Genomic DNA, 26,012 nt, shown 5'->3' with positions numbered 1-26,012 from the left:
AGATACATCTCATCAGTGGTCTCTAGACATTGTATTAAAGATTGATTGTAGTATTGTGAAGGTCAAACCTGTCTTTATGAATATTTTTCAACTTTTTTTTGTGTATATTAAAATTGCGATCTCTTATTATATTCTAGAATACATTTCATGATACAACATGTAATAAACGGCAGAAAGCTTCTGTTGGAACTCATGACCTAAATCGTATTAAGTCTCCTCTGAAGTATGTGGCCATCGCTCCAACTGATATCAATTTTGTACCACTTGGTGGAACAGAGTCATGTACAGCTTCAGATTTTATTGCTAGTAAAAAGTTAGAAGCTGAACAATTAAAAAAAGATAAGAAAAGAAACTGCCAAACTGGAATTTATAAGTAAGCATTAATATTAATATTTTATGTTATAACAATTTTTCCTGTTGTAATTTTATGTACCATCTATCTCAAGTACCAAACCTCCCGGATTGTACTCTCTTGAGTCAGGCTTCTAAATTCCTTTTATCTTGTTTTTAGTCATACTCTTAGTTTCTTGTCCAGTTTTGATATTCATCTTCATATCTACCTGTATTCAGTCCTATATACAGGTAATTTTCTGTTTGGTATTAATAAATTTACAGGTTTAATAAAATATATTGTTACAGTAACATATCCTAATAAGAACATTATAATCTTAATAATCTATGAAGTATGAACTGTTAGTGATAAATTTTGGAATAGATTGTCTACGTGGGCAAAAGTAATAAGTATTTTTTTGGGTCTTACAAATTATCAATAAATTAAAATTAGTTATCTTCAGTTTGATGTAGCTTTTTATATTTGTGAGCATTCCAGGTGAAACTGCTAAAGGATTTTAAGGAGGAGCTGTTTCTCTTGTGTAGATTAAAAGTAACACCAATTCTGGGTTGGATTTTTATTGAATGTATTTGTAGTTTATATTGTTGATATAAAGTTCCAAATTAATCTCATGTATTTTATGTGGTTTAAATAACAAATTAATACAATATGAACAGAACATAGTATTTTGAAATATTATGTTTAACTTAGATACAGTAAAGGTATATAAATCTTGAATGATTATAACTTTACACCTGCTTGTGTTGTCACTGGTTCACAATAATTCTATCTTTATCAAGATGCTATTATGTATGGACACACAAAAAAATACTCATTACTTGTATACTATTTATTGGTAAACTAAGTTATATTTTCACAATAGTTCAATAATTCCAATATTATCTGTCCACCTTTTTATTATCCCTTGATTACTCAGAATAAAATTGTATTTTTGGTATGATCTTTCTATTCCAAAATTATTAGCATAAATTTGTTTCTGCTGTAATAAATAACCTTTAATATTAATTTTGTAATGTTTGCCTGATAGGAACTTCAGCTATTAGACTTATTATATAGGATATTGCAGAAGAGTACTTGAACCACCGCTTACTCACTACTTCTGTTATCAAGGTCATGGCCCCCTCGGAATAAAGGATCTCACAGAGTAAAACCTACACCCACAGAACCTATATTGGGGAAGAACTTTCTGTATTATAGAGATAAGAAAAAGGTTAGCCAGTAAAAATGGTCAATCTACCGTCGATTAGTTTTATTATTTTGCTGAGAACCCTCACAAAACATGTGAAAGTAAAAACAATATCTTGAACGGCACCATTTGCATTAATAAAGTCTGTTTTAGTTTTATTATATAATCTCTGATACTTTGTAATTAAGTTTTGTTTTATGGTATATATCCTCATGTCTTTTAATCTTCACATCACTTGTCAACTAGCATTAAATGAAATGTCTCTTGTTGTTTCTATTGTCTTTAACATTAGAATTCTTTTATAACAGTTAGTTTTCTAATTCTTTCAAGTGTAATAAAATCTACAATCACAAATTTCTTTCTTTAGATCAGAAATGCAGTAATTCTGCATTTTTCCATTTCAAAAAAAATTAATAAATAAGAGTGCATATAAGTAAGAAATACTTGTAACAGGCAGTAATACACACTATCAGGATGAGTGCATTCTCAATCATGAATAACAAAAAAAGAGGTGCATACATGTTAGCATATAGTGTAATGTACAGGTAACTAAAATTTTTCTCATATTTCTGAACAAGATTCTGATTTTGAAATGAAAATTTTTTGGAGAAAAATCTTAAATTCTAAAATTTATAGGTAGTGAAAATGTTTTATGTATTACAAGTTCATTCTAAAAAAAATTAATACACTTGGTGGCATGTTATTATACACTTTCAGAATAGTAAGTGTTTAAAATATTTCAATATTTAATTGATTTGTAATTAAATTGTAAAGTGTTTTGCTACTTCTTTTTTAAGCTATCAGGCAATTTGTTGCTGTTCTCCATTCTTTTATTTTCTGTGCTGCTGTTTTAACCTTAACATATTTACCAGATCACCATTTTCTGTTGCATACAATCCAACCTCTGCCTTCTGCAGTTTTTATTTTCTAAAGATATATCTTGCCAAACTAAACCTAGATGTCTTAATATATGGCTCATCAGAGTTCTCTTCATAAGATTCTAAAAAAATTTCTATTCTCTCTGATAAATCTTAATTATTCTTTCAAATTTTATTGATCCTCCTAGTTTGTGGGAGATGGGTCTTAAAATTACTGACACAAGAACATAATGGTTGCTTCTCAGGGTGTTTCTTCATCATTACTTTACAGATGGGAATGAATTCTTGGACTGCATAGTGGCAAATAAAACATAGCTGTTTCAGAAAACGTGAAACCAAAAAAAAGTCTTGAATGGCACCACTCACATAGTCTGATCAAACTGAAAAAGTTCAAACAGGTGCCTTCAACCATGAAAGTCTTGTTAACCTGCACATTAAGGTGTGTCTGCTCCATGATAATATGCATTTTCATATTGCTCAAAACACAACAGAAAAGTTGTAAAGATTTGATGGGAGGTTGCCATATAGGCCAGTCATAGCAGCATATGAATCTCATCATTATTTGGAATTAAGGAAATTTTAGAATTTAAAATATGTGCAGATCAATGATGATATTCACCGAACAGCCGTTACATGGTTTAAGTGGTTGATTTCAACAAATAGATTGTAAAGTTCATTTCCCAATCTAAAGAATGCTTGATGTCAACCAGAATTTTGTTGAAATATATTTTGAGACATATTTTCATTATGTAAAACAAGGATTTTGAGTTACAATAATAAATTTTTATTAGTTTATTATAAAATGACTTATTTAAAAAGTGTCACCTGTATTTCTCGTGATCCATGTTTTTTTTTTTACCTACTGCTTCTTACATATGTCTGCTCTTCTGTGTTAATTATTTCTTTCTTTTTTCCTTTAGTTTTACATATTCATTTTTATCTAAATTTTCTTTTGTAACGTCTACGCTTTTACCTATGATTTGTTTAAATCTTAACTTAGATTATTCTCTTTTAGCCTGCATGTATTCCATTTCTTTTTTTAACCACTACTGGCTACTCCCCATTTTAGGAATTACTTATTTGTCTGACTAATAAATACCACTCAAGGCAGTACCTACATTAAAGCTATCTTGAAGGCAACCAAGTTTTAGATGAGGAGTATGATTTTTTTTATTGATAGATAGTCAGTATTTGCCAGTAGTAGAGTGACCGCATCAACCTTTTGGCATTTTTAGATGTGTATGTTTTCTCCCTTTAGGTATTACTCTGCTGTATTTCATAAAATTCTGCTGCCTATCCACAACTACTTATTCAAGTACACCTTATTCACAAAAAAAAATTATTTACTTGGATGAAGTATGACTGTCAAAAGGTTAGCACATTACAAAATAAATAAATATATATATATATATACAAATATATGTAACTGCCACATTACAAATATAGAGTAAGGCAAAAAGTAGACACATACACATGGCTGTCAGGTTTAAACTAATTCCCATAAATTACTAAAATCAAAAAAAAATCCTTGTGGGTATAATATCACTGCCTTCAATGGCATTTATTAGAAACAGTTGACTTGTACTCAGTACCACTTGAAATTAAAAGTAGGAAAACCACTTTTTTGTCAGTGTTAAATTTTAAATATTTGCTTTAAATTAATTAAATTACCTGTAAAAAATCTAAAAAATTATAGATTTTTTTGACATGTATAAATCTGTAATTTTTTTCAGATTTATATGAACTATAGAATAATAATCCCAAGTAGGTGAGATTTTGATTATTATCAATTTCAAAATTAAGGTTAAAGATATAAAGTTATTACTCATCATCATATCTGCCTTGAGGCAGGTCCATCTCTAGTCTTGTCTATTCTCAATTTTTTTTTTTTTAATTCCTAAGCTCCCATCTTGTAACGTGTCTTCATATTTTACTCTCTTTGCACTTTCCTTTTAGCATTGTTTTAATCAACCTTTCTCCTTAATCATACATCCCAGCCAGTTAGCTTTCTTATCCTTAATCGTTTTGATTCTCATTCACTATTATCATTTTTTCTTCACTTTTCACCCTGTCTGTCATTTAATTTCCAGTCTCTTGCTTGCCCTCATTTCAAGTGCCTTCAACCTTTTTTTATGATTTTTGTTAGTCATCTATACATAAATACAGTTCAAACATAATACTGCAAGTTGCTTCTCAAAGTTTTAACTCCTTTTGTATAATTAATTTTTATTACAAAAACTATTTTGAGGATATACATGTTATTCTTATAATTAATCTTAAGTAGATTAAATTATTGTTAAATTGTAAATAGAATCATTAATTTAATTGGTTATTGTTCATTATATGTGTAAAAACAATAGTATTTTTAAATAATTACTTATAAATCCCAGGCGAGGTCAGTTAAAAGTTTTATCATGAGTTTTTGTGATTTTTTTTATTGATTTTTTAAGTACAGTTTCAGCATATTGCTGTGCTGAATAATGTATCATGTGATTTTTTTTTAGGTACATATATATGGTTGATGGCAATGAAAACTGTGCTTGTTTGATGGATGCTGATGATAATGTGATATCATTTCCACCAATTACTAACACTGATGTTTCCAAAGTAAGTACAAAGATGTTTCAATCATTTATTGTCATCCGAGGATTCATTTGTAAATAAATTCTTAATACTATAAAGCTGGCAGTTCTTTGTTTTTTTGCCAGTTAGTTCTGTTCCTTATATGGTACTTTCAGAAAAATAAGTACATAGTTGCTTACAATTATCAGTACTTTGATTTGTGATTTGCATTCAATTATCTCAATTTTGATACTGATAAAAAGTTTACATTCTGTTACATGGTAATAATTTCTGATGTTTCTCCTGATTCTCAGCTGCAGCTGAGAATCAGGAGATTATCAAATGTTGGCTACTATGTTTTAGTTACAACAAAGTTGTTTTATTACAAATTATTTTATATATATTTATTTATTATAAACCGTATGTATGAAAACATCATTAAAATCCTGCTTTTTTATATTTTGGTTTTATAATATTGAAAAACATTTATTGGAAAAAAATAAAGAATAAAAAAAACAAGTTATTTAAAATAATCCTTTTTCTTCAATGCAAATTTAAAAATCTAAAAGTTGCATTTATACTGATTGAAGTTCAATGTGAACATAGAGAATGTAACTTTAGCAGAGATGATCCAAGTACTGCAAATTTTATTCAAGATAATTTTTTTTTAATCAAACCATAAATTCACATTATTAAATACAGAACAGCATAATAGTAATATTAGGATTATGATAATCTTGGCTTCTTCTAAAATTAGAGTACTGACATTCTGTTTCTTGAAAAAAGTTTTAAGATTAATTTTTGCAATTGAAACATTCATTGGAGAAAATTATGAACTTTATAACCCTTTTAAAAGCTGATGTGAATATTTTTGTGATTTTTTAACCCCAAATTTTTATTTATAATTTTTCACCTAAAATAAAAAAAACTTAAGAATAGCATAAATTGGAAAAGTTGTAATTAGATATTGCAGAAACCTTTTTTTTCCATATTCTACGTACTGTTTCTTGACAAGTGTCTTGAAAAAATACCTGAATAATAATTTAAAAGAAAGAAAAAATAAATCTTATTTGTTAAAAAAGTATTAATAAACATTATTTTTCATTATTTAATATGATTTTCTCTTTAGTTTATCATGTAATTACACAATTTTTTTATCAGTGAATTAAAATTGTCTGTAAAAATGAGTTGCACGAGTTAATGAATTATGCAATGGAAGCTTTCAGTTTTATTTCAAAAAACCTATTGTATTTCACTGAAGATAATTTTATTCAAATTTGCTGTTAACACCTTGAAAATTGTGACTACTATTGCAACCATGTGGCACTTCTGTGTTCAAAGTTGCAGCACAAGGTTGGATACTTTCTGGCAGACCTCATATTATTTTATATTTAAAAATGATAGTTACATTGGTCGCTGGTTATTATGATCATGTTGGGATTTCTAGTTTTGATAGTAATAAGCGGCAATTGTATTTTCTGAAAATGGAATCGGCAATTGCGTAGTTGACATGGGCGTAGGCTATTACGTACATGTAAGACCCACACTTTTTAATTTTTATTTTCAATATGAAACAATAAGTAACTACATATTAACTTAAACTAAAAAAATACAGTCCATAACTTAAAATGAAAGATTATAAAGGTTATTTATTACAGTATGTACATATTATTTTACAATTTAACTATTAGGCTAATTAGCAATTAAATTGCTGTATATTTTTTAAAAGTTTATTACATTCTTTTTTACTAAATTATGAGCTTTTAAAAAGTCATTTATTTTTGTTTGTTTGGTTGTGTCTGTTTTTTTAAAATGATCCCAAGTTGTACAGATGTCTATATTCTACTTCGCCACTGCCACATTGCTCCAAAGCTCTTTGGATAGTACTTAAGGATTCCCGTACCTTCCTTTTACTTAATGGTTTTCTATCTGGCTCTCCGTCATCATCATTGTCTTCATTATGCGAATTTTTAACAATGGGTTGCATCATGTCTGCATCACTCATGATTTCTGCAACTAGTAAATTGTTCTCAATTTCTACTCATGCACTGAACTGTTCTTTAATAGTTGCAGGCCTTTCAAATTCAATAAGTTGTACTGTTTCTTGTGGAGCACTTTTTTCTAGTCTGTTAAAACAATTTAAAATATGTTCTTCCGAAACCATACTCCAAGTTTTTACTGTCATGTGCACAGCATCAAAAATTGTGATCTTTACAATCCCAGTGCATGTTCCTTCACCATTGTCTATCATGTCAATAATTTTTTTCCTGAAATCAGATCGATAATATGTTATGAAGATTTTAATAGTAACCTTGGTCGAGCAGCTGTATGAACAGTGTGGTATTCGATGGTAAGAACACATGGTTAATGTTATCCAGAGACAAATTTGCGTGTACTGTGCAGTTATCCAAAATTAAAGCAATTTTTTTATTCTTCTTACAAAGCTGCACATCCCATTTACACAAGTAACTTCAAATATTGTACCAGTCATTCATGCATTTGAATTGTTCATATACTTTAGTTAACAGGCAGATTTTTTACACGTTTTAAAGATCTAGGCTTTTGTGCCAATTACTAATGGTGTCAGTTTATCTGAGCATGTCGTATTACAAGTAAGAGCTACTGTAATTCTAGCTTTAATTTTTTTATTGGCAGTAGCTACAGATGTTTGAAAATCATGCACTGATCTGGCATCGCTATGTAGTAAAGTCCTGTCTTGTCCATGTTGTAGATGTTTTCTAGCATGTACATTTTCAGTATAGTTTTCCAGATTGTTTCTACCCAGTCCTTAACCACCTTAGCCAAATTAACATCAAAGTCTTGTTTTTCTCCATGTAGTTTTTTTTTTACAGATTATTTCATACCCATCTTTCCATCTAGTTATCCACCTATCTGTGCAGTAAACTGCAATGCTCTCATTTTTTGTCGTAAATCATTGCTTTTTGCAACAATGCGGAAAAATGGATGCTGCGATTAATAGGGGCATTCATAAAGATGGTTTGTTTAAACTAAGTCAGTAAAGCTTCATCAACTGTTTGACTTTTACCTCTGCGCTTTCTTTTCCAGTCAGTAACAGCAACGTTCTTGAAATTCAGTTTTTTTTAGTATACCACCTAAAGTTGATTGTGGAATTCCCAATTTAACTGCTGCTTCGCTTTGGGTTTTCATTTTTAAATTCAATTCATTGAATCACTTTAAAATTTTAACTTTATCTGCTAAACTTAAATCAGTTCTTTTCTAATGACCATACATTTTAATACAGTATTAAACAGTTAAATAAAAAATAAACTGAACAATACATAAATACAGTATACGGACTACAGTATGTATTGCTGTGTACATAATCAGATCGCTGAACTAAATGACTAACGAATTCAAGTTGGATGTGCCTAACTATACATTGTATATACACTACAGCATAAAGAGTAGAGTATTGAGGAGGGGAACGTATAATGTCTCTCTTTCAAATATGATAGTGCAGTGTAGTCATAATGATGTTGCATCATGTGCAACTATTTCTTAACGACTGGGAAATGGGACTGTTTATTATTTTGTACCTAATAAATATGCTCTACGTATTCTTACTTATACTGTACACTTTACTAACAAACATACATCCTGCTGCAATAAAGATAAAAAATTTCAAACTTTTCATTTAGTCTTTGAATTTAATAAATAGCGAAATTAATGTATGTGATCATAAAAGCAGGTAAAAAATTAATGTAAATTTGTGATTGGAATCACTTCTTCTTAATTTGATCTTAATAAGCAGCTGATCAGATTAACCAGTGAACGTAACGACCGGCGACCACTGTATAATTAATTTCAAATATTGATTACTTATGTACAATTTATTTATTAATGTGCATTTTTATGATTTAATCTTAGTGTTTAGATTCTATCCATTTGAAGCATTTAACTCATTTTATATCTCATTACTCTGCAGGTAGTAACAATTTATTGTTACTTGTTATTTATTTATTCATTTAAAGCTAAATGGGTTTAAGTACCCATTTAACTACAGATGAATAAATACAGTCATACCCAATTACAGTCATCAATGATGATATTTGAGTTTGTCAGTATGTGAAAGAAGTGTGCCAGTCTTAACTGAGATAAAATCTAGAACCTTGTAAATTAAAGGCTAGACTTTATAAATCATTAAGGCCACTGATTTTTCTTTAATATGTTTTATCTGTTTTTAAATTTGTTTTTTAACTTTAAGTTGTTTTAGAATATGGTATTAAGTAAAAAGTACAATTTCAGATTTCACTTGATACAAAGGACATGTTGGTGGAAGTAACCAGCACTGTAGAGAAGAAAGTAGCTCGTGAAATTATGGATAAATTTATCAAGGAATTGTTTAAAGTTAATATTGGGAAGAAAGGTTAGTTATATGTATTTTAATAGTTAGAGCTAGCTTAGGTTAGATACTATTAGAGATAGGTTAAAAAAAATCTGCCAACCACAAAACATAAGTTTTCAAGAAGTCTTAACCTATGGGTTTGTTGTTTATGATACATTTTTTATAATATATCCATTGTGTTTGTGTTAATTGTGTAGTCCTGTCATGCTCCTTTTGGGTGACATGTTACCTACTGATGGAAGCTATGGTGCATGAAGTTAGGAATGCCATCAACTACTGACTTGTTTTGTATATATTCCTGCATTTACTCTGTTGGTGATGTTGACACCATTTTTATAGCCCTTACAAATTGAAAATTCAATAACTCTGTTGAAAAGTCTGTGTTCTTTATTGAATTTATTCATTCATTATGATTTATTATTATAAATTTTAGAGTATTTTAGTTGATTTTAATATATATATTTTTTTAAACAGAAAACACCATATTACAATGATATCTCTATAATACCTTAAAATAGACAATCAGTATGGTACATTACTGAATAACAACAGATACAATACAAAATACATATACTACAAATTTCTTATAATAACTCTGGAATTGGTGTGAAAAACACTGTCCAAGAACTGTTACTTCTTTCAGTGAAGATAGACAAATATTCCATTACATACTTGAAAACAAAACTTAGCTGTAGCTGCATCTACCTTCCATTTACTTATTTTACTATCTCCTATACTAAATAGAAGACAAATTTGAAAATAAATTCAATTACAGTAATTTTCCTGCTTTTCTTGTGTATATCCATATTTTTCAGTAACAACTTTTTAGGTTCCTTTAAGTTGGTAACAAAATAAAAGTTAAAATAATAATACATGGTATTAATTATGAGGACTGCTTTTTTTTCAACCTCCAATGGTCTATAAAAAAAAAGGCACATTGACATAACAAAATGATTTTATTACTAAAAGTTGAGTAGTATCTAACTTATTTTTCTACATAATTGCCAAAATGATTGAGGTGTTTGTCGTATCATGACAGCAGCTTTCCAATGCCCTCTTCAAAGAAGTTTGCCGCAAGTGAGGTAAGGTATGTCTTGACAGTCTCCTGAAGTTCTTCATTGGTGGCAAAGTGTTGTCTGCCCAACCATGTTTTCAATTCTCGAAAGAGGTGAAAATCGCTAGGTGCTAGGTCAGGACTATATGGTGGATGGTCAAAAACTTCCCACTTGAATTGTTTGAGAAGGTCTTGTGTCACTTTGGCACAGTGCGGTCATGCATTGTCTCGTGGATCAAAACCACACCAGACCAGAGCATGCCTCTTGATTTGTTCTGGATCGATCTGCAGAGGCGACATAAAGATTCACAATAAACTTCCTTTGTTATTGTTGTCCTCTGCTCCATAAAGTTCATCACCTTTATGTTTCCAAAAAAACTGTAGCCATTGTTTTCCTGTTACTCAATGTCTGTTTGAACTTTTTCAGCTTGTTTAGAGAAGAAGTGTGCATCCACTGCTTAGACTGTTCTTTGGTTTCTGGATTGTCATACTGGATCCAAGTCTGATTGCCAATAACGATTAAACTGTTTAAAACTCTTCCCCTCCATTATCATAACTCATGAGAAACATTAAGTCTGATGCCATTCATTCATTTTGTGATCCTCACTCAACATTTTTGGAACCCAACAGCACACAGTTTTTGGTATCCTAGGTCTTTAGTCACAATTGTGTACAGAGAAAACCTTGAAATTTCTAGGATTTCTGCAGAAAATCCATGTATCGTAAACCTCCATTTGTCACGGACAAAATCATTAATATGCTCAATCAGAAGTACAATAGCAACAGACTTGCGTCCTTGCCCAACTTCGTTATAGACATCTGTGAGCCCTTCTTTAAATTTCCTACACCATTCCTGTACTCTACCATCACTCTCAAAAGTTTTCATCATACACTAGGCTCATCCTGCAATGGATTTCAGCAGTGCTACATCCTTCTGCTTGCAGAAAACGTATCACACTTCACAACTCACACTTGGCAGGAGCATCAATCATAGCGGCCATGTTCAATTCCCCATAGCTTGGCTTAGACTGATGCAATGGAGCCAGCAATGGCAGAGCTTGTGGTGGGGGATGCAATTGTACAACGCACAGACCTGGCTCCCGCCTATCTTGTTTACTTAAATATCAGAGGTTGATAAAAAACAGCCCTTGTATGTCCATCTTACGTATTTGGAATCATCCAATAAGCATTTCTGATTACATAACAAATTTTTAATTACCAGTTTTATTAAACACGATGAAGTACTTGCAAGTTATTGTATATAAGTTTTTATTTTTCCTCTTTTTTTTTTAGTATTTTGAAATGGATATCATAGATTGTGTTAATAATGGCTGCCTGTTGCTCTTTTAAGTACATTTAGGATTAATGATCATCCAAGGGTTAAAGTGATCCAAAGTGTTTTGTAAGGCACCATTTTGTAATGAATAGAAAGAATCTAACTTGAGCAGGTTAAGTAAAATTTACCCAGTAAATTTGAGGTTGGAAATTGTCCAAATATTTCCATTCTGTACCATTAAAAATTGGCTGCTGTAAATCACTTTAAATTAAATTTAGCCAAAGCCATATGCACAAGTATGTACATTTAATTCAACTTTGCACTTTTAGTATATTAAATAATAACCACAAAGATGTAAGAAGTAGTAGTTATTTTGATTAAACATATAAGCATAATTAGGTTGAACAGTTTGCAAGGAAGATTTTTCTCAATTGGAAAAGAACAAACTTAACTTCCTACTGGAGTTAAACCTACATTATATATCCGGAATGTACCTAGACTGTGAATGTTAATAGTGACAAAATTTAATAAGGTATATTTGAAATTTAATTTCCTGTATCAAATCCCTACAGATAATGACATACTAAGGTGTGCTGCCTCTTACCTCTACAGCACCTAGTATCTTCAGCATGGACCTAGCATGTTAGACCTGCACCCACAGAACTGAAGACAACAAACAATGGACCAAGGATAAGGAAAAGGGATGGTTATTGAGAAAGGGCTGTCTATACTGAGGAACCATAGTACAAGACCTACATCCCTTCCAGAGGAAAGCCCAAGGCATCCGTCCTGCCTACAATCACTTGAGACCAGGTCATTTTTACCTGGATGGAATCAGCATATTTATTACTGATTCTATATTAATCAGCATAAATACTTGCAGTAAAAAAATTGCTCTTCTTTTGAAATTAACACTGTTTGCCACAGGATATGTCAACAGTGTTTTTGTAAAATATATCATGACTATAATGTCAACTGTTCTGTATGGTTTGTAATGAATTAAGTAAAAATATTATTCTTCTGAATGCTTTTAGATGTCATTCAGTATTGTTTTAGCCTATTAAATGTAATTATAGTTATTCAAACTCAATCAGAACTAAGATTTTATTCAACAGCTGACATGTATAATTTTTTGCCTATCATGTGACTTACAGGTACTGATAATGCAGTTTGGGCAAATTATGTAAAGAATTAATGAATTTGAAATTGAAGTAGATGACTGTGATAAAGATCTACAGAATTAAAAAATCTTACAAAATCATATAATTACTAAATGATTTTTCAAAAGGTCAAAAAGTATTTTCCATTTCTACAAACACATCTATTTCTTTGATAAATGTACTGTGTATTATTAATTTTGAAACTTCTGAAGTTTCAAAAATTAATATGTTTTGAAATTTAATTTTATGTATGTATCATGCCTCTTGCTGCTATCAATAGTTTCTAACAAAGTTGTGAAACATTAAAAGTAATACTACGGGGTATAAGTTCTTAAATTAAACAGATGGCACTCATAATATTAAGTTCCCATCCAAGAACAATTACTGGGTTTCTTGAATCCTAAGTACTGTTATTTTAGCAATGTAAGAATTTACAACTGGTATTATGTTTACTTGTCTTGCAACTTGCCACTCAAATGAATATGTTGTTTGTCTGTTTAGTTGATGATGATTCTAGTCTTCTTGATGTAGAGGAGGTACTAATTATTCCAGAAAAAGGACCTAAACTTCATTATCCATTTGATGGAGATCTGCATTTTCCACAATCTAGTAATACCATTAAGAAGAATATGTTTTAAAATGTTAATATGTGTAATTGTTTTATCTTTAAAACATTTTGTACATAAAAAAAATTTAACTTTTAAATTTATATTTTTGCTGGAATTGTTTTATATTGTGATTGTATTAGCTGTTTAGCCTTCCCAATTTTATTGAAATTGTGTAAGAAATCTGTCAGCATTATTTATTGTCACATCATTTGTTATTTTTCAACAAGAATTTTTATCTTGTAAATTGACATGAACGTAATTTTGTTATATAACTGGGAGTGGCAAAATTATGTAAATTATTTATTATCCTATTTAAACACATTTTTAAATGAATTTCATGCATCTCTCATATTCGTCAAAGTTACCGAAGTGTTGATTGATTTTTCCATAGCATATTCAGTTGTTCTATGTTAGTTTTCTTTATTTTGATTTTTATTCTACACACCCTTGCTTTTTTCATAGTACATTCTAGTTTTTCTCTGTTATTTTTCTTTATTATTTTGATTTTTACTCTACACATGCCTAGTTCTTTTTGTAGTACATTCAGTTTTTGTCTTTATTTGATTTGCACTAATTTTTCAATTTCAATTTTTTTTTTTAATTAAATAAAAACTTATAAGCTCTTAAAAAGTTACCTCTTAAAGGTCAACTAACTATTTATATAGTTAATTAGTTTAGCTCATTAAAATAACCAACACTTTCAAATAATTAAATAAAACTGCTTAAAAACACTGCAAAAAGAGTAATTTTAACCTTAATTTATGACAATACAGTAAATATGAAACTATATGACTAACTAGTATTGTTAAATACTACTACTAGTATTGTTAAATACTACTACTAGTATTGTTAAATACTAGTATAAAAACAGTTTAAACCACTTAAATTCCTAAAAACATTACCTGCAGTCTGTGGGTAGTATATAAGTATTACCTTATTTTACAGAAGTCTCTAATTAGTGATATAAATTTTAAGAATATTTTTGTGCCATATAGTCATTTTTTATGGTTTTGTGATTGCATAAATTAATTTTGTTTCCTTTGTAAAATTTTAGTTCCATCTGAATCAAGTTTTCTAACAGTAAAGTGACTTTCATTGAAATTAATTCAGAAATTCAAAAGTAACAGCTATTACTGAAAATGATAACACTACCTGTGTATAATGCGTCCTAACATTTAAACTCCAAATATTTCAATGTACAGTCAGATATTTTCTATTTATATAGTTTTAATCAAAATTATTACAGTCATTTTGACTCCTGCCTGGTAAGGATCCAGAATAATCTGTAGAACTGAAAAATCAGGTAAGGAAAAAACAATCCCTTGCTATTATAAAATTATGTAATCAAAGAAATATTATAAAAGAAAACCTATTAGATAAATAGACTGACAGGTTGAAAAAAATATATTTATTCTGTCTTTGAAATTACAACACTTTTGTGTAATAGTGTTACTATGCAATTGGTTTGATATGACATTTTTTTCATATTTGTAGAACCTGCTATTATTTTTTTTAAAAGAATCTCATCTTTAAGATTAGGACATTTATGGTATAATATTTAGTAAGGTGAAAATTTTGTTGGTGACACAGTTCTGTTGAGGTAAACAATTATGCAGTCTTTCATCATACTGCTAAATAGAAGTCCTTAATCTCTAAAGGTTTTTTAATTGAAATTAATATAATAAGTTTAAATATATATAGTTATTAATTCAGTTAACTTCACTATTATTGTTTATAAAGTATAATTCATATGTTCAGTTAAAGTTCTTGTTTTAAACTTCCTTTAATCTGCAATGCTGAATTTCTAACCCAGAAAATCTGTACCATGTGTGAAATATATATTCTAATTTCAGACTTTGTATTGTGTGTGATAAAAAATAAAATATTCAATTAATTTTTTTCTCAATTTCTCACCTGAAAGTACTGATTAAAAACTGTCATACGTATCACTAATTTTGAAACAAGTAGTTTTTATCAAATTGACTGGAAGAAAACAGATTAAGTTGCAAAATGTTAAATCATAGTAAAGAAAAAAAAATATTAGTGAATACTTCATTCAAACACTATTAACTTTTTGATCAGCATTTTGTTTTTATTTTATCTTATGGTGTGTCAAGTACATATATTTTTATTTTTTACTAAAGCCGCATATAGAAAATCTTTATTATAATCTTACCATACGTTTGTCAAATGTGTGGTAAAACAATTATAGAAATTTTATGTGTTTTTAATAAAAAATAAAATACAAATATTATTATCAATTTTATAAATATGGACAATAAATGTATGTGTATTGTTATATATTGTGGAAGAACTGAGATACCAGATCACTTTGTTGAATAGAAGCAACTCGCTATATGAAGTCCTTTTCGTCTTTAACAAGACTATACCTCTGCGGCATGTACACAATCCCAACCCATAAAATCTTGACAAATAATAAAATTGTTTTTATTATTTTTCTTTAGTAATTAGTTGATTGAAAAGCATAGTAAAATGTGATAACATTTGAAAATTATTATTTGACATATGGTTCACACATATTATGTAAAAAAACACATGTAAATGAGGATAAATTAAGCTTAATCAAGATTGTGGTAACAGTAAAACATACGAAGCATACAAATCAGTTCTTAAAATACATCAAATGAATTCAAACAGAGTACTATCTCCCCCTCCTCAGCCTAGCTTAGCTATGCTTGTCTACTTTACTACGATGTCACAGATGGACTGTAGACTACAGAGGTAGAAAAAGAGCTGGACAAGATAGTACATTAGATGTGTTGCACTCATCAAATGTGTAATACCAAGGTGCACAAATGTTTTGATTTTATTATTAGAGATTTATAGGATCTTATTTATCAACATTTTATTGTTACTTATGATTATTTTCAATCCATTATTATATCTTAATTTAAAAAAAAATCAGTGGATTAACGCAGTCAATAATTGAATCTAAGTACAAAGGTCACATTTAAGTTTTTACAAACAACCACTAGATGGTGCTTTTGAGATGTGACATTACTATTGCAAAATTTTACATTTTTTATTGATACAACATTGGCAGCTCAGAAATCAGCTGAGTAGTTTGTTTACAGTGAACGTTTAAAAAAACAATTTTGTGAAAAAAATTTCACATGAAGGATTTTGTTAGATGATTTTTTATGATTTTAGTAAGGGGCTAACTAAACAGCAATGCTTCAAATTGCTTCATTCAACTTTTGGTAATAAATCACCATCACAAAATACTATTTACAATTTGTTTGCAGAATTTTGTCATGGTCGTGCTTCCATCAGCGATGAAGGTCAACCAAAATCGGTTGTTTCAAAAAACATTGATATTGTGCGCAACATGATTGAAAAACATCGACGTATAACTTACTGTGATATAGAGGCATCCTTAGGCATATCAAAGACTACAGTATATTTGATTTTGAATGAATATTTATAGCTGTGAAAAAGATCTGTTCATGATGGATTCCGCATAATTTGACCAAAGTTCCAAAACAGGCTTGTGTCAGTTGGTGTAAATGTTCAAAAAAATTTGATCGAGGAAATTCAAAATCAATATACATCGTAGCAGGATACGAAACTTGAATATATTCATACGAGCCAGAAACTAAGCAAAAAATCAACTGTGTGCGTGTTCCAAGATGAACCGAATCTAACAAAAGTGATTAATTTGCAAAGTACTTCCAAGAAAATGATTGTTTGTTTCTTCACTTATATTGGACATTGCTTTTGAGCTTCAAGAACAGTTAATACTGAATGGTATGTAACAATTTGTTTGCTAGAAGTCATCAATAAAATCAGGAGAAACAACCGAAAACATTACATTATTCTTCATCATGACAATGCCAGCTCTCACTCAGCACATCAAACAATTGATTATTTGATGGAGAAAAACATTGAATTGTCTCATTACCCATATTCACCTATTGCCTAAAAACTTCTTTTTGTTCCCAAGTGTCAAACAAAAAATGCATGTACAGCAATTTTCATCACTTAAAGAAGCTGTTGAATCCTTACAAAACCATGTTATTGAGATACTAACTTCAAGTGGAAAAAATGCTTTGAAAATTGATTTCAAACACATGCAAAGGTATATTAATCTTAAAAGCAAATATTTTGAGAAACAATAAAACTGATTTGTACCAGAAATTTTTGTTTCTTTTATTGTTTTTGTAAAAATGTAAAAGGCAGCCCTTGTATCTTAGAACACATCAACATTTCCATGTTATTGGCACCTTATGAACTTTGCCAACCATGAGTGCAAAAATGCCACATTCCACTTACTATATGTTAGGTTAAACGTAATATATTTTCTAGACTGCACTTGAGCTCCTGTTTGTGGCTGTAGAAAATTATGCATACGGTTTACCATTTGACAAATTACCAACCAGATCACTGGAAAATTTTGTTACAATGTGGTAGAACCAGGTAATATTCACCGCCAAACAGTTATTAGCCTTATCTGTGCCTCTGCTCTTACAATTAGGTTTTGAGCATATGTTTACAGATTATGTAATATATAACATTCACTTTGGTATTTAATCGCTTCAAAAATTTTACTCTATCAGTTAAACTAGTCTATTGCGAATGTAATGAGACAGAAGTATAACTATTATGCAAACTATATAATAACAATATGTGAAACTGCTAGCGTTTGGTCAGCTATAAATTAATTCCTTCTTCCCTAAATGAATCATTCCAATTTATAAATATTTGGTTCAAAGAGATTAAAATTAACAAATAAATTAAATATTCATTTATAATCTGGATAACAAAAGAAAAAATCTTAGCTTGAGACATACAATGATTATTCTGTTTAGCATTATTTCATTCAGAACTTATTTACAGCAAAAATTGCAGGTACTACCATTTTCAGAAAAGTGCATAAAGTCAGAAAGTATAACTTCACCAAAGTAACTTTGTAAAATATATAGTTAACATTTTTGTTGAAGTATGAATTTTTACTTCATCAACAACTTCTAGGTTGTATTGGTGATATTTTTTTTATAAGAAAAAATATCTCCCATCAGAAAGATTTTTTAACAGTAGTAAACAGTTTCATGACAAATTTTATCATTTGAAAACAACAACTTTTTTCTTTTATAAATATGTATATCAACAAATATAAAATATTTGTACCGTATCGGGAAAATCAGATTTAAAAGGTCTTACTCTCCTGAATAAGACAAATCTTATGCTCAGTAAAGGATGATGGTGAGATTACTTATTTTTCCTAAATAAGAAAAAATATAAATGAAACACAAACAGTAATTAATAAAAAATATTTTACCTCACAAAAAAAACCAGTTATTCATAGCTTCACATTTATTCTTTGTATTAATAATTAATGAGTAATTTTAACTGAAAAATTAAACTTTATTCATTATTTTAATAAAATAAGTAAAAAAAAATCATTCCGTTAATATTTTACTAAGGATTACTATCATATTTACTTTACTAAGGATTATTATCATATTTTCATAAAATAATGATTATAGATTATATAAGGTCATAAACATTTTTATATTGTACTATGTAACTAATAAAGAATAATTACTATAGTAATGTAGAACTCTTTTAAGTCGAATTGTGTTTGTATAGATCCACTTCATACATACATCTTCAATAAAAAAGCAGTAATGCTGCTACATGCATAGCCAATTTAGCCTATAAAAATTTTTCTTTAATAATAAGTAAGCTTGCTCATAATTCAGAAATAAATCAGAGAGTACTAACATCTTTATGATTTGTAGAGCCCATTTTTTCATTGTATTTTAATAGGATGGCTGATTAGGTAATTATAGATATTCATTTTTTTTTATTTTCTTTAATACTTTTTTGTTTTTGAATAATTGATTAATTTTATAATTGGATGTTTTAATAAATAAGAAATGATTAAAAATTATTTTTTGATTATAGTTAGAGGAGAATTATTCTTTTTTTAAGTTACTTTTTTTAGGATGTTAGGTTTTATGTAAATTTTATTCTTTTGGTTCAATGTTATTTTTAAAGTATTTTTCTTCTGAATTTTCTCTTTATAAAATCTTTCTTCAATTTAATTTGCAAAATCAATTACTTCAGTAGTTTTTACTTCATTACTCTTAAATTAAAAAAGATTGTTTTTAATTTTCAATACTTGTTATTTTAACTACTTAAGTAAAAATAAATTTATTTTTTATTAATTAATTTTCTTCATTCAATTCCTGTTTTTCATTCATGAATTAATTTGAAGATTAGAATATTATTATTGTTAATGTTGTGGATCATCATTTTTCTTGACAACAGGATTTCTTGTAATTGTTGGAACATTTTTAATTGTATCAAGAATAGGATACATAAAAATACACTTCTTACATTATGCAACAGCCTATAATAATAGCCATTAATGCACGAGTGTGAGAAGTAAGTTACAACACAAGCCTTGGCGATTGTCGTAAACTTCACAAGAGTGCATTAATAGCCATTATAAAGTTGCATAACTTATTTTCTCTACAGCTGAGAAAATATTGGGATTATTGATTTAATCAATGATAGAATAAATTTTTTTTTTTAATTTTTCAAGAAATACATTTTACAATACATTTCTGTGGCAATAGGTTATTAGTCATAAGTTCTGCCTTTTCTTTAATATCAGTCAGTTAAAAGACATCCAAAACAATTACAATGAAATTGTAAACCATACGGTAAGAGTCTTGCAGATACCATTTCTTCCCCACAAAAAACCAAAAATTTCTGTAATATAAATAAAACTGTTTTTAACAAAATGATACTGATATCAAAAAAGGTAAGACATTACATTTCTATTATCAAAATCTGTTATTTGTTCGAGTTTTGTTTAAAAAAAAGTACATGTTAAATATATGTAATAGACAATAAACAATGTTTAAGCGTTCCATATAATAAGCAAAAAATAGAAAAATTTGTTACAAAAATTACTGGCCAGATTTCATTTATATGCATTACATATCACATTTACAGAAATAATACAATTCTTATGATTACTAGTTGTTTAACAACTAGTAATCATAATCGTCCGGTTCACAATTTCATTGTAATTTTTTTGGATATCACTGCATTTTGTTAGATCATTCTTTTTTTTTATGAATTGCTGATTGTTATCTTATGGATTTATTATTATTAAAATTTATTAACTTTCTAGAACAAACAAATTACATTTTTTGAATCTCAGTCAGGTTTTTTTGTTGATAGTCACATCATTCACTTTATACCATATTTTTCCTGTTTTAATAAAACTAGTATAATGGCTTTCACGAATCAAATAGCCATGATCTAATATTGCACTTATTACTTTGTAAGTGTAATCCTCAATTTTTATCATATCCATGGACATACCTTTTGTATTATTATTAACTTTTTATTTCTCCATCAAATAGTTCTAATTAGAACAGAAATTTTACCAATCTAATTTATTTCTGTTTTATGTAATAAATCTTTGTTACCATATTTGCAACATTTTCCTACTGTTGGTGTTTTTTTGTGTTTTATTAGCAGCTATAATCTCTTGAAAACTAATAATTTTATTTTTTTTAATGAAGTAATGGGAATTAAAAAAATTGTTTCATCTTCAGTGCTTTCATTTACATAAGAGCATTTACTATTAAGACAGGCTGTAGTATATTTTCTTTAACTTTTATTATTTCAAGTACATTATCAAATTTTTGTACAAGATCATTCATAGATTCGGGTGCCGTTAAGTACTGCTACCTAGCGGTGCGATTCCTAAACCCACCTTTTTGAGGAAAAAGTGACATATTCCAGTCCCGCGGTTCATCAAATGGAAGAAAAAACTGTGAAACAAAATTTGAGGTATTTTTTGAAAGTATTCTTTATTACAAATTGAGCTGAAATACGTCTTCATGCTTATTTTTTTCCTATTTTCATTTCACTTTTGGGTAGGTCATCATGTGAACTGTAAACATAATTTGTTGACTTCGCCATACCGTCCAGTTCTGTGGAATCTTACAGGCGAAGTTCTAACGAACTTCTTGATTTCTTCCTCAACATCAAACATACCGTATTTATTAGAGTACTTTTGCCATACACACCTGATGCAATCAAAATGAAGGTTTCATCCATCCAACCTGATTCCTGTGCTCTAATAATAACTTCATTTACCTGTACGGTAGGAAGAGTTTTTTTTTAAAAAACAATGTACGGAAGTAATTTTGATCCATCAGAAGTAATGCAAAGTATAACACTACACCTTTGTTTTTCATTACCACCAGTGCGAATCGTAACACTTTTTTGTTTACGGTTTTGTCAAATGGCATTCCAAAATATACGGGTGGGGTTTGATCTGCGTTACCTATTTGAGAAGGCAAAAGCCTTTATCTTTTCTAAGATTTATTATGTATTTGTAAAAATGTAATATTTTTTGTTCATAAGAACCTCTGCTTGGTAACTATTAAATTTGTTTAAAATCAAAGTAAAAAACCAGCTGATGCAGTAAACAATATCTGCTTCTGATCAGTCAGTGGTTGAAAAGGGTAGGCTTTTGATCAGTTGAACCCTGCATCATAATGACATGATGCAGTTTCCAGCCACATAATTCAGGTTATAATACAATTGTACAAAAAATATTTTTTTTATAATTTAATATGCTTTTAGTAATCTGTTTGAAAAGCATTATGATAACACTAAAATTATTAGATAAAATGATTCACCTTCAAAATAAGTTCCAATATTTTGAAAGTGTTTAATAGTTTTTAAGTAGGTTTAGGCCCTTATCCAAAGAATAGTAGGAACTCTAAACGAATTCAATATTTTACTTAAGAAAGTTATAGCGATATTTTGTTTTTCGAAAAACGTCCTACATTTCCATCACCATGGTTCGATTTTGCCCATTAACAAGCTCAACCGAGATTTTGGGTCGTTATATTCTATGTATCAATTTGAAAGTGATTGGCGCAAAATTGCGGCAGTTATTGTGTCCACAAGAAAGTGAAATATATAAATATATATAAACTTTTGAACTGACAGTGGTTTTGGGGTCTGGAGATGTGAAATGCGAAGGTATGTCAAAATTTTCCCGAAGTTGAATCATGGTGCCCATTACAAAAGATGCACTTATGAAAGAAATACTTTTGTTAAACTTGCCAAAAGGTTTAGTTTTTATGTTAAAATTTCAATACAATGCTGAGCTTTATAATTTTTATCTATAATTTTGGAACTAATACTATGCCAATTATTGCATAAAATGGAGTGTTTAAAGAGCAAGTCCTTTAAAATATTTTAGTTAGGTTAAAATGTGATAAACTAGTCATAAAATTAAGAAGTGCTTACGTGTAAAAGTCATTAATGGTAGTCCAGTTACTCAATTATATTTATGAACAATTTCTGCATTAGAAAGTAATATAAATTTAGTTGAAACAAGAATCCACGCTCGTAAATATTATGCTAAATTTCTTATTTAAAATTAAATTTTTTTTTGTAAATACCAATCAGTTTTTCTAAAGCTAGCAAATCAATGGAAGAAATTATACACAGATTTAAATGTCTAAGCAAGAATTTAACACCTAACAACCAACTCAAGCTCTGAATATGTCTTGCCACTAAATGAGTGTCTAGAGAAATTGCTATAGCTTTTGATTGACTATCTCAAATTGAAAAATCAAAATGAGTAAATACTTACATCCATTTGATTGTGTTTTTATACATTACTCTGTTACTACCAATTTAGAGCTAATTATATAAGGTGAAATTGTCATTATTTTATTTAAATCAGCTGTCAAGTCAAAAGATTTTGTCTTGATTGATCCTATATCACTGAACCATATTTTTAAAACAGCTGACAATCAAAACCTGCTAAGTCTTTCACTAGAATTTTCCAGGAGAGCCAAAAGTTATCCTCAATATTAATGTAGCTCTGCTGTTAACATGATACAGCATGCATTCATAATTTGTCAAATGTTTTTAAGTTTTAGTGTTCTCAAATGTAAAACTGTGATAATAACCGTTTTTTCTTTGTAAATAAGTCTTAGCAGATTTTGCAATACAGACAGCAGTTTTCTTCTAATACACTATAAGAAGGAGATTTAGTCAATAAAAGATCATAATTGCAGTAAAATTGTTTATTGTTAAAAATTATAAGTTGTATAAAGAAGAAAATTGAATACTAGTATAATAACTTTTTAAACATTTCTGCTTAACTTCACTATACATACCGAATGCAGATAAAAAACTTCAGTTAATCAAAATAAATAAATTATAACAATTAAAGAAAAGAATAATGGAAAAATATTAAAAACAGAAGCAGCAGAACTTGCAAAAATAGGAGATTTGAATTTCTTGAATAATTATTACTCATGATTTAAGCTGTCTTAGAATGAGTAGTAATCAGCTGGAATGAACGATTTAAGATGTTGAAGATGGTTGTACTTTTGTTTAGTAATTTTTTTGGTCTGTGAGTAAAACGCTTTCAAAACTTTTGAATTTTCATCACCAAATTGGTTGGAAAGCCTAGGAAGAGATTTCTAATCATCATATTTTAATTTATAAAAAATTCCATCTGAATTGTATCTTGTACTTGTAGATCTGACATCAGTTCCATTTGGATCTCCTGTGCTACGTCCTAGCCTAATAGACGATACATAATTTAATCCTGATTAGTCTTGGAAGAACCTATAATATAAATAAAAGACATGGGCAACATTCATTTTCTTTCCATTCCAGTCAAGATTTTTCCAAAATTGTTTGAGAATTATTTTTCTATCACATTCTCCAATACTTGTACACTTCAGTTTTGTATTTCCTAAACTCAATTTACAGTTGCAAGATTGTTTTAGTTTCCTTGACTACACTTCCATTTTCCTGAAACATCTTTTTTTTAAACCTTTATAATTACGTCCTTTCTCTGTACTATTTTTATATATATTTCTTTTCCAAGACTGGTTTGTATGAACGATTACTTAGTACAGAATTCTGCTATTCTTCCAGCGTTTCTGAACCTTCTTTAAGGTTAAATTTTTCAATAATACAAAAGGTGGCTGATCTTGAACTTCTTGGATGTTTGAGGCTAAATTTTCAATTTCTATATTCTCTTCTAACTGGTTTGTAATTGGTATCTCAAAGCAATCCATATCTTTAAACTTGTTGTCAGAGAAAGTGGCATACTTTTTTGCATAAGTATGATCAAAGACAGTTGTAGAAATATTTAAATCTTCAGAGATTTCTATATTACATTCATTGGTCAATACAGGATCGTTTAAGCCAGTCAAAGTTTTGTTACAATCATTATTAGTAACAGTGACATAAGCTAAATAAGCAGTAGCTGGGTTGATTATCATTTGATTCAGTTATTTCATCTGCCACACTGTTACTTGGGTCTGTTATGCTAGCTGAAATATGTGGAAAATTTTCCCTATCCACAGCAATGCAAATAGGCAGGTTACTTATATCTAAATTTTCAATGTTTTCTGTTCCTGTTATTTCATTTTGTACAGAATTTTCTTCCACTGCAATTTATTTTGCTATTTCAACTAGTTTTTTACATTACTCACTCACATTTAATGGATGAACCATCCTGTAATGGAAGAACATAATAAACTGATAATTGCACTGGCAATTAATCTTTAAAATACAAAAGAAGGGAAAGACAATTTTACAGGGTATAACAACTATTGGAAAAAACGCGATGTCTTCTAAAATAGTAAGCTTTTAAATCAGTGCTTGTAACTACAGATTTCAAATTATTTGGTAATACTTGTGAAACTGGCTGATGAATAATTTGTAAGGACTTTACAATTATTACTTTGGACTATGAAATTGCAGCTACAATATTACTTTTATTATATTCTCAGCAATAAAGTAAATATTCAAAAAAAAAAAATTCTTAAGATTAATCCTAAGTTAAAACCTGCTAAGTCTCTAAAAGATAACCAAGAGAACACTCAAACCCTGCTATATCTAAACACATTTACAGTATACTACTTTAATGCAAAATATAATTAAACAATGTAAAATATCTTTTAATAATGCTGTATGTTTGTTTGAGCTTGTTTAATGATATCAAAATAAACTAAGAATAATAAAATTTCTTAATCAGGAAAAACATTAACCACCATGTAAAAAACAGTACACCATATACCAGACTTAGCAGTATTATACAATCTTATAAAAGATTATAGGACATAGCAGGTTTTTAAACGTCCTATAGAATGTGCTGCTGATCAGAAAAGAATTTTCTCTCATTATAGAGCTTAGAAACAAAGAAAAAGGAATCGAAAGATGCAAAAATCTCATTTTCAATCAAATTTAGACTTTTTAGGTTTTGACTGCCAACCAACAAAATGGTAAATTAATATTAACATGTTATGTGCTGTAGAATACCAACATCGTCATTTGTTATGAGCATATTATATTTGTTTTCATTCACCCAAGACTGCCACTCATTTGCCGTCATTTAGTAAGGTTTCCTTTACATGTAGACTAGTACAGTTTTACCATGTCTTTTACGCAAATCTTTTGCAGATTTTATTTTTTTTTTATTTTTAAGTGTAGTGAAAATTATTCAAGAATATTTTTATTTAATCTAATTTCAAG

At 28.8% G+C, this 26,012-nt stretch overlaps 1 protein-coding gene across 1 annotated transcript in view; it reads left to right on the top strand.

The window, feature by feature from the left end:
* LOC142323114 (leucine-rich repeat-containing protein 47-like) overlaps positions 1 to 19,633 on the top strand; it is a 44,021-nt gene extending 24,388 nt beyond the window's left edge. Inside the window, exons 4-7 of the mRNA XM_075362315.1 lie at positions 138 to 373; positions 4,921 to 5,023; positions 9,245 to 9,365; positions 13,336 to 19,633. Coding sequence (XP_075218430.1) covers positions 138 to 373; positions 4,921 to 5,023; positions 9,245 to 9,365; positions 13,336 to 13,472 — 597 coding nt within the window. The 3' untranslated portion in view covers positions 13,473 to 19,633. The remainder of the gene's footprint in view (positions 1 to 137; positions 374 to 4,920; positions 5,024 to 9,244; positions 9,366 to 13,335) is intronic.
* Positions 19,634 to 26,012: the final 6,379 nt, after the last annotated feature.

This window comes from Lycorma delicatula, chromosome 4 (genome assembly GCF_047948215.1).
Source record: "Lycorma delicatula isolate Av1 chromosome 4, ASM4794821v1, whole genome shotgun sequence".
Taxonomy (NCBI): domain Eukaryota; kingdom Metazoa; phylum Arthropoda; class Insecta; order Hemiptera; family Fulgoridae; genus Lycorma; species Lycorma delicatula.
The sequence above is the reverse complement of the archived record's forward strand: the minus strand, read 5'-3'. Positions and strand labels throughout refer to the sequence as shown.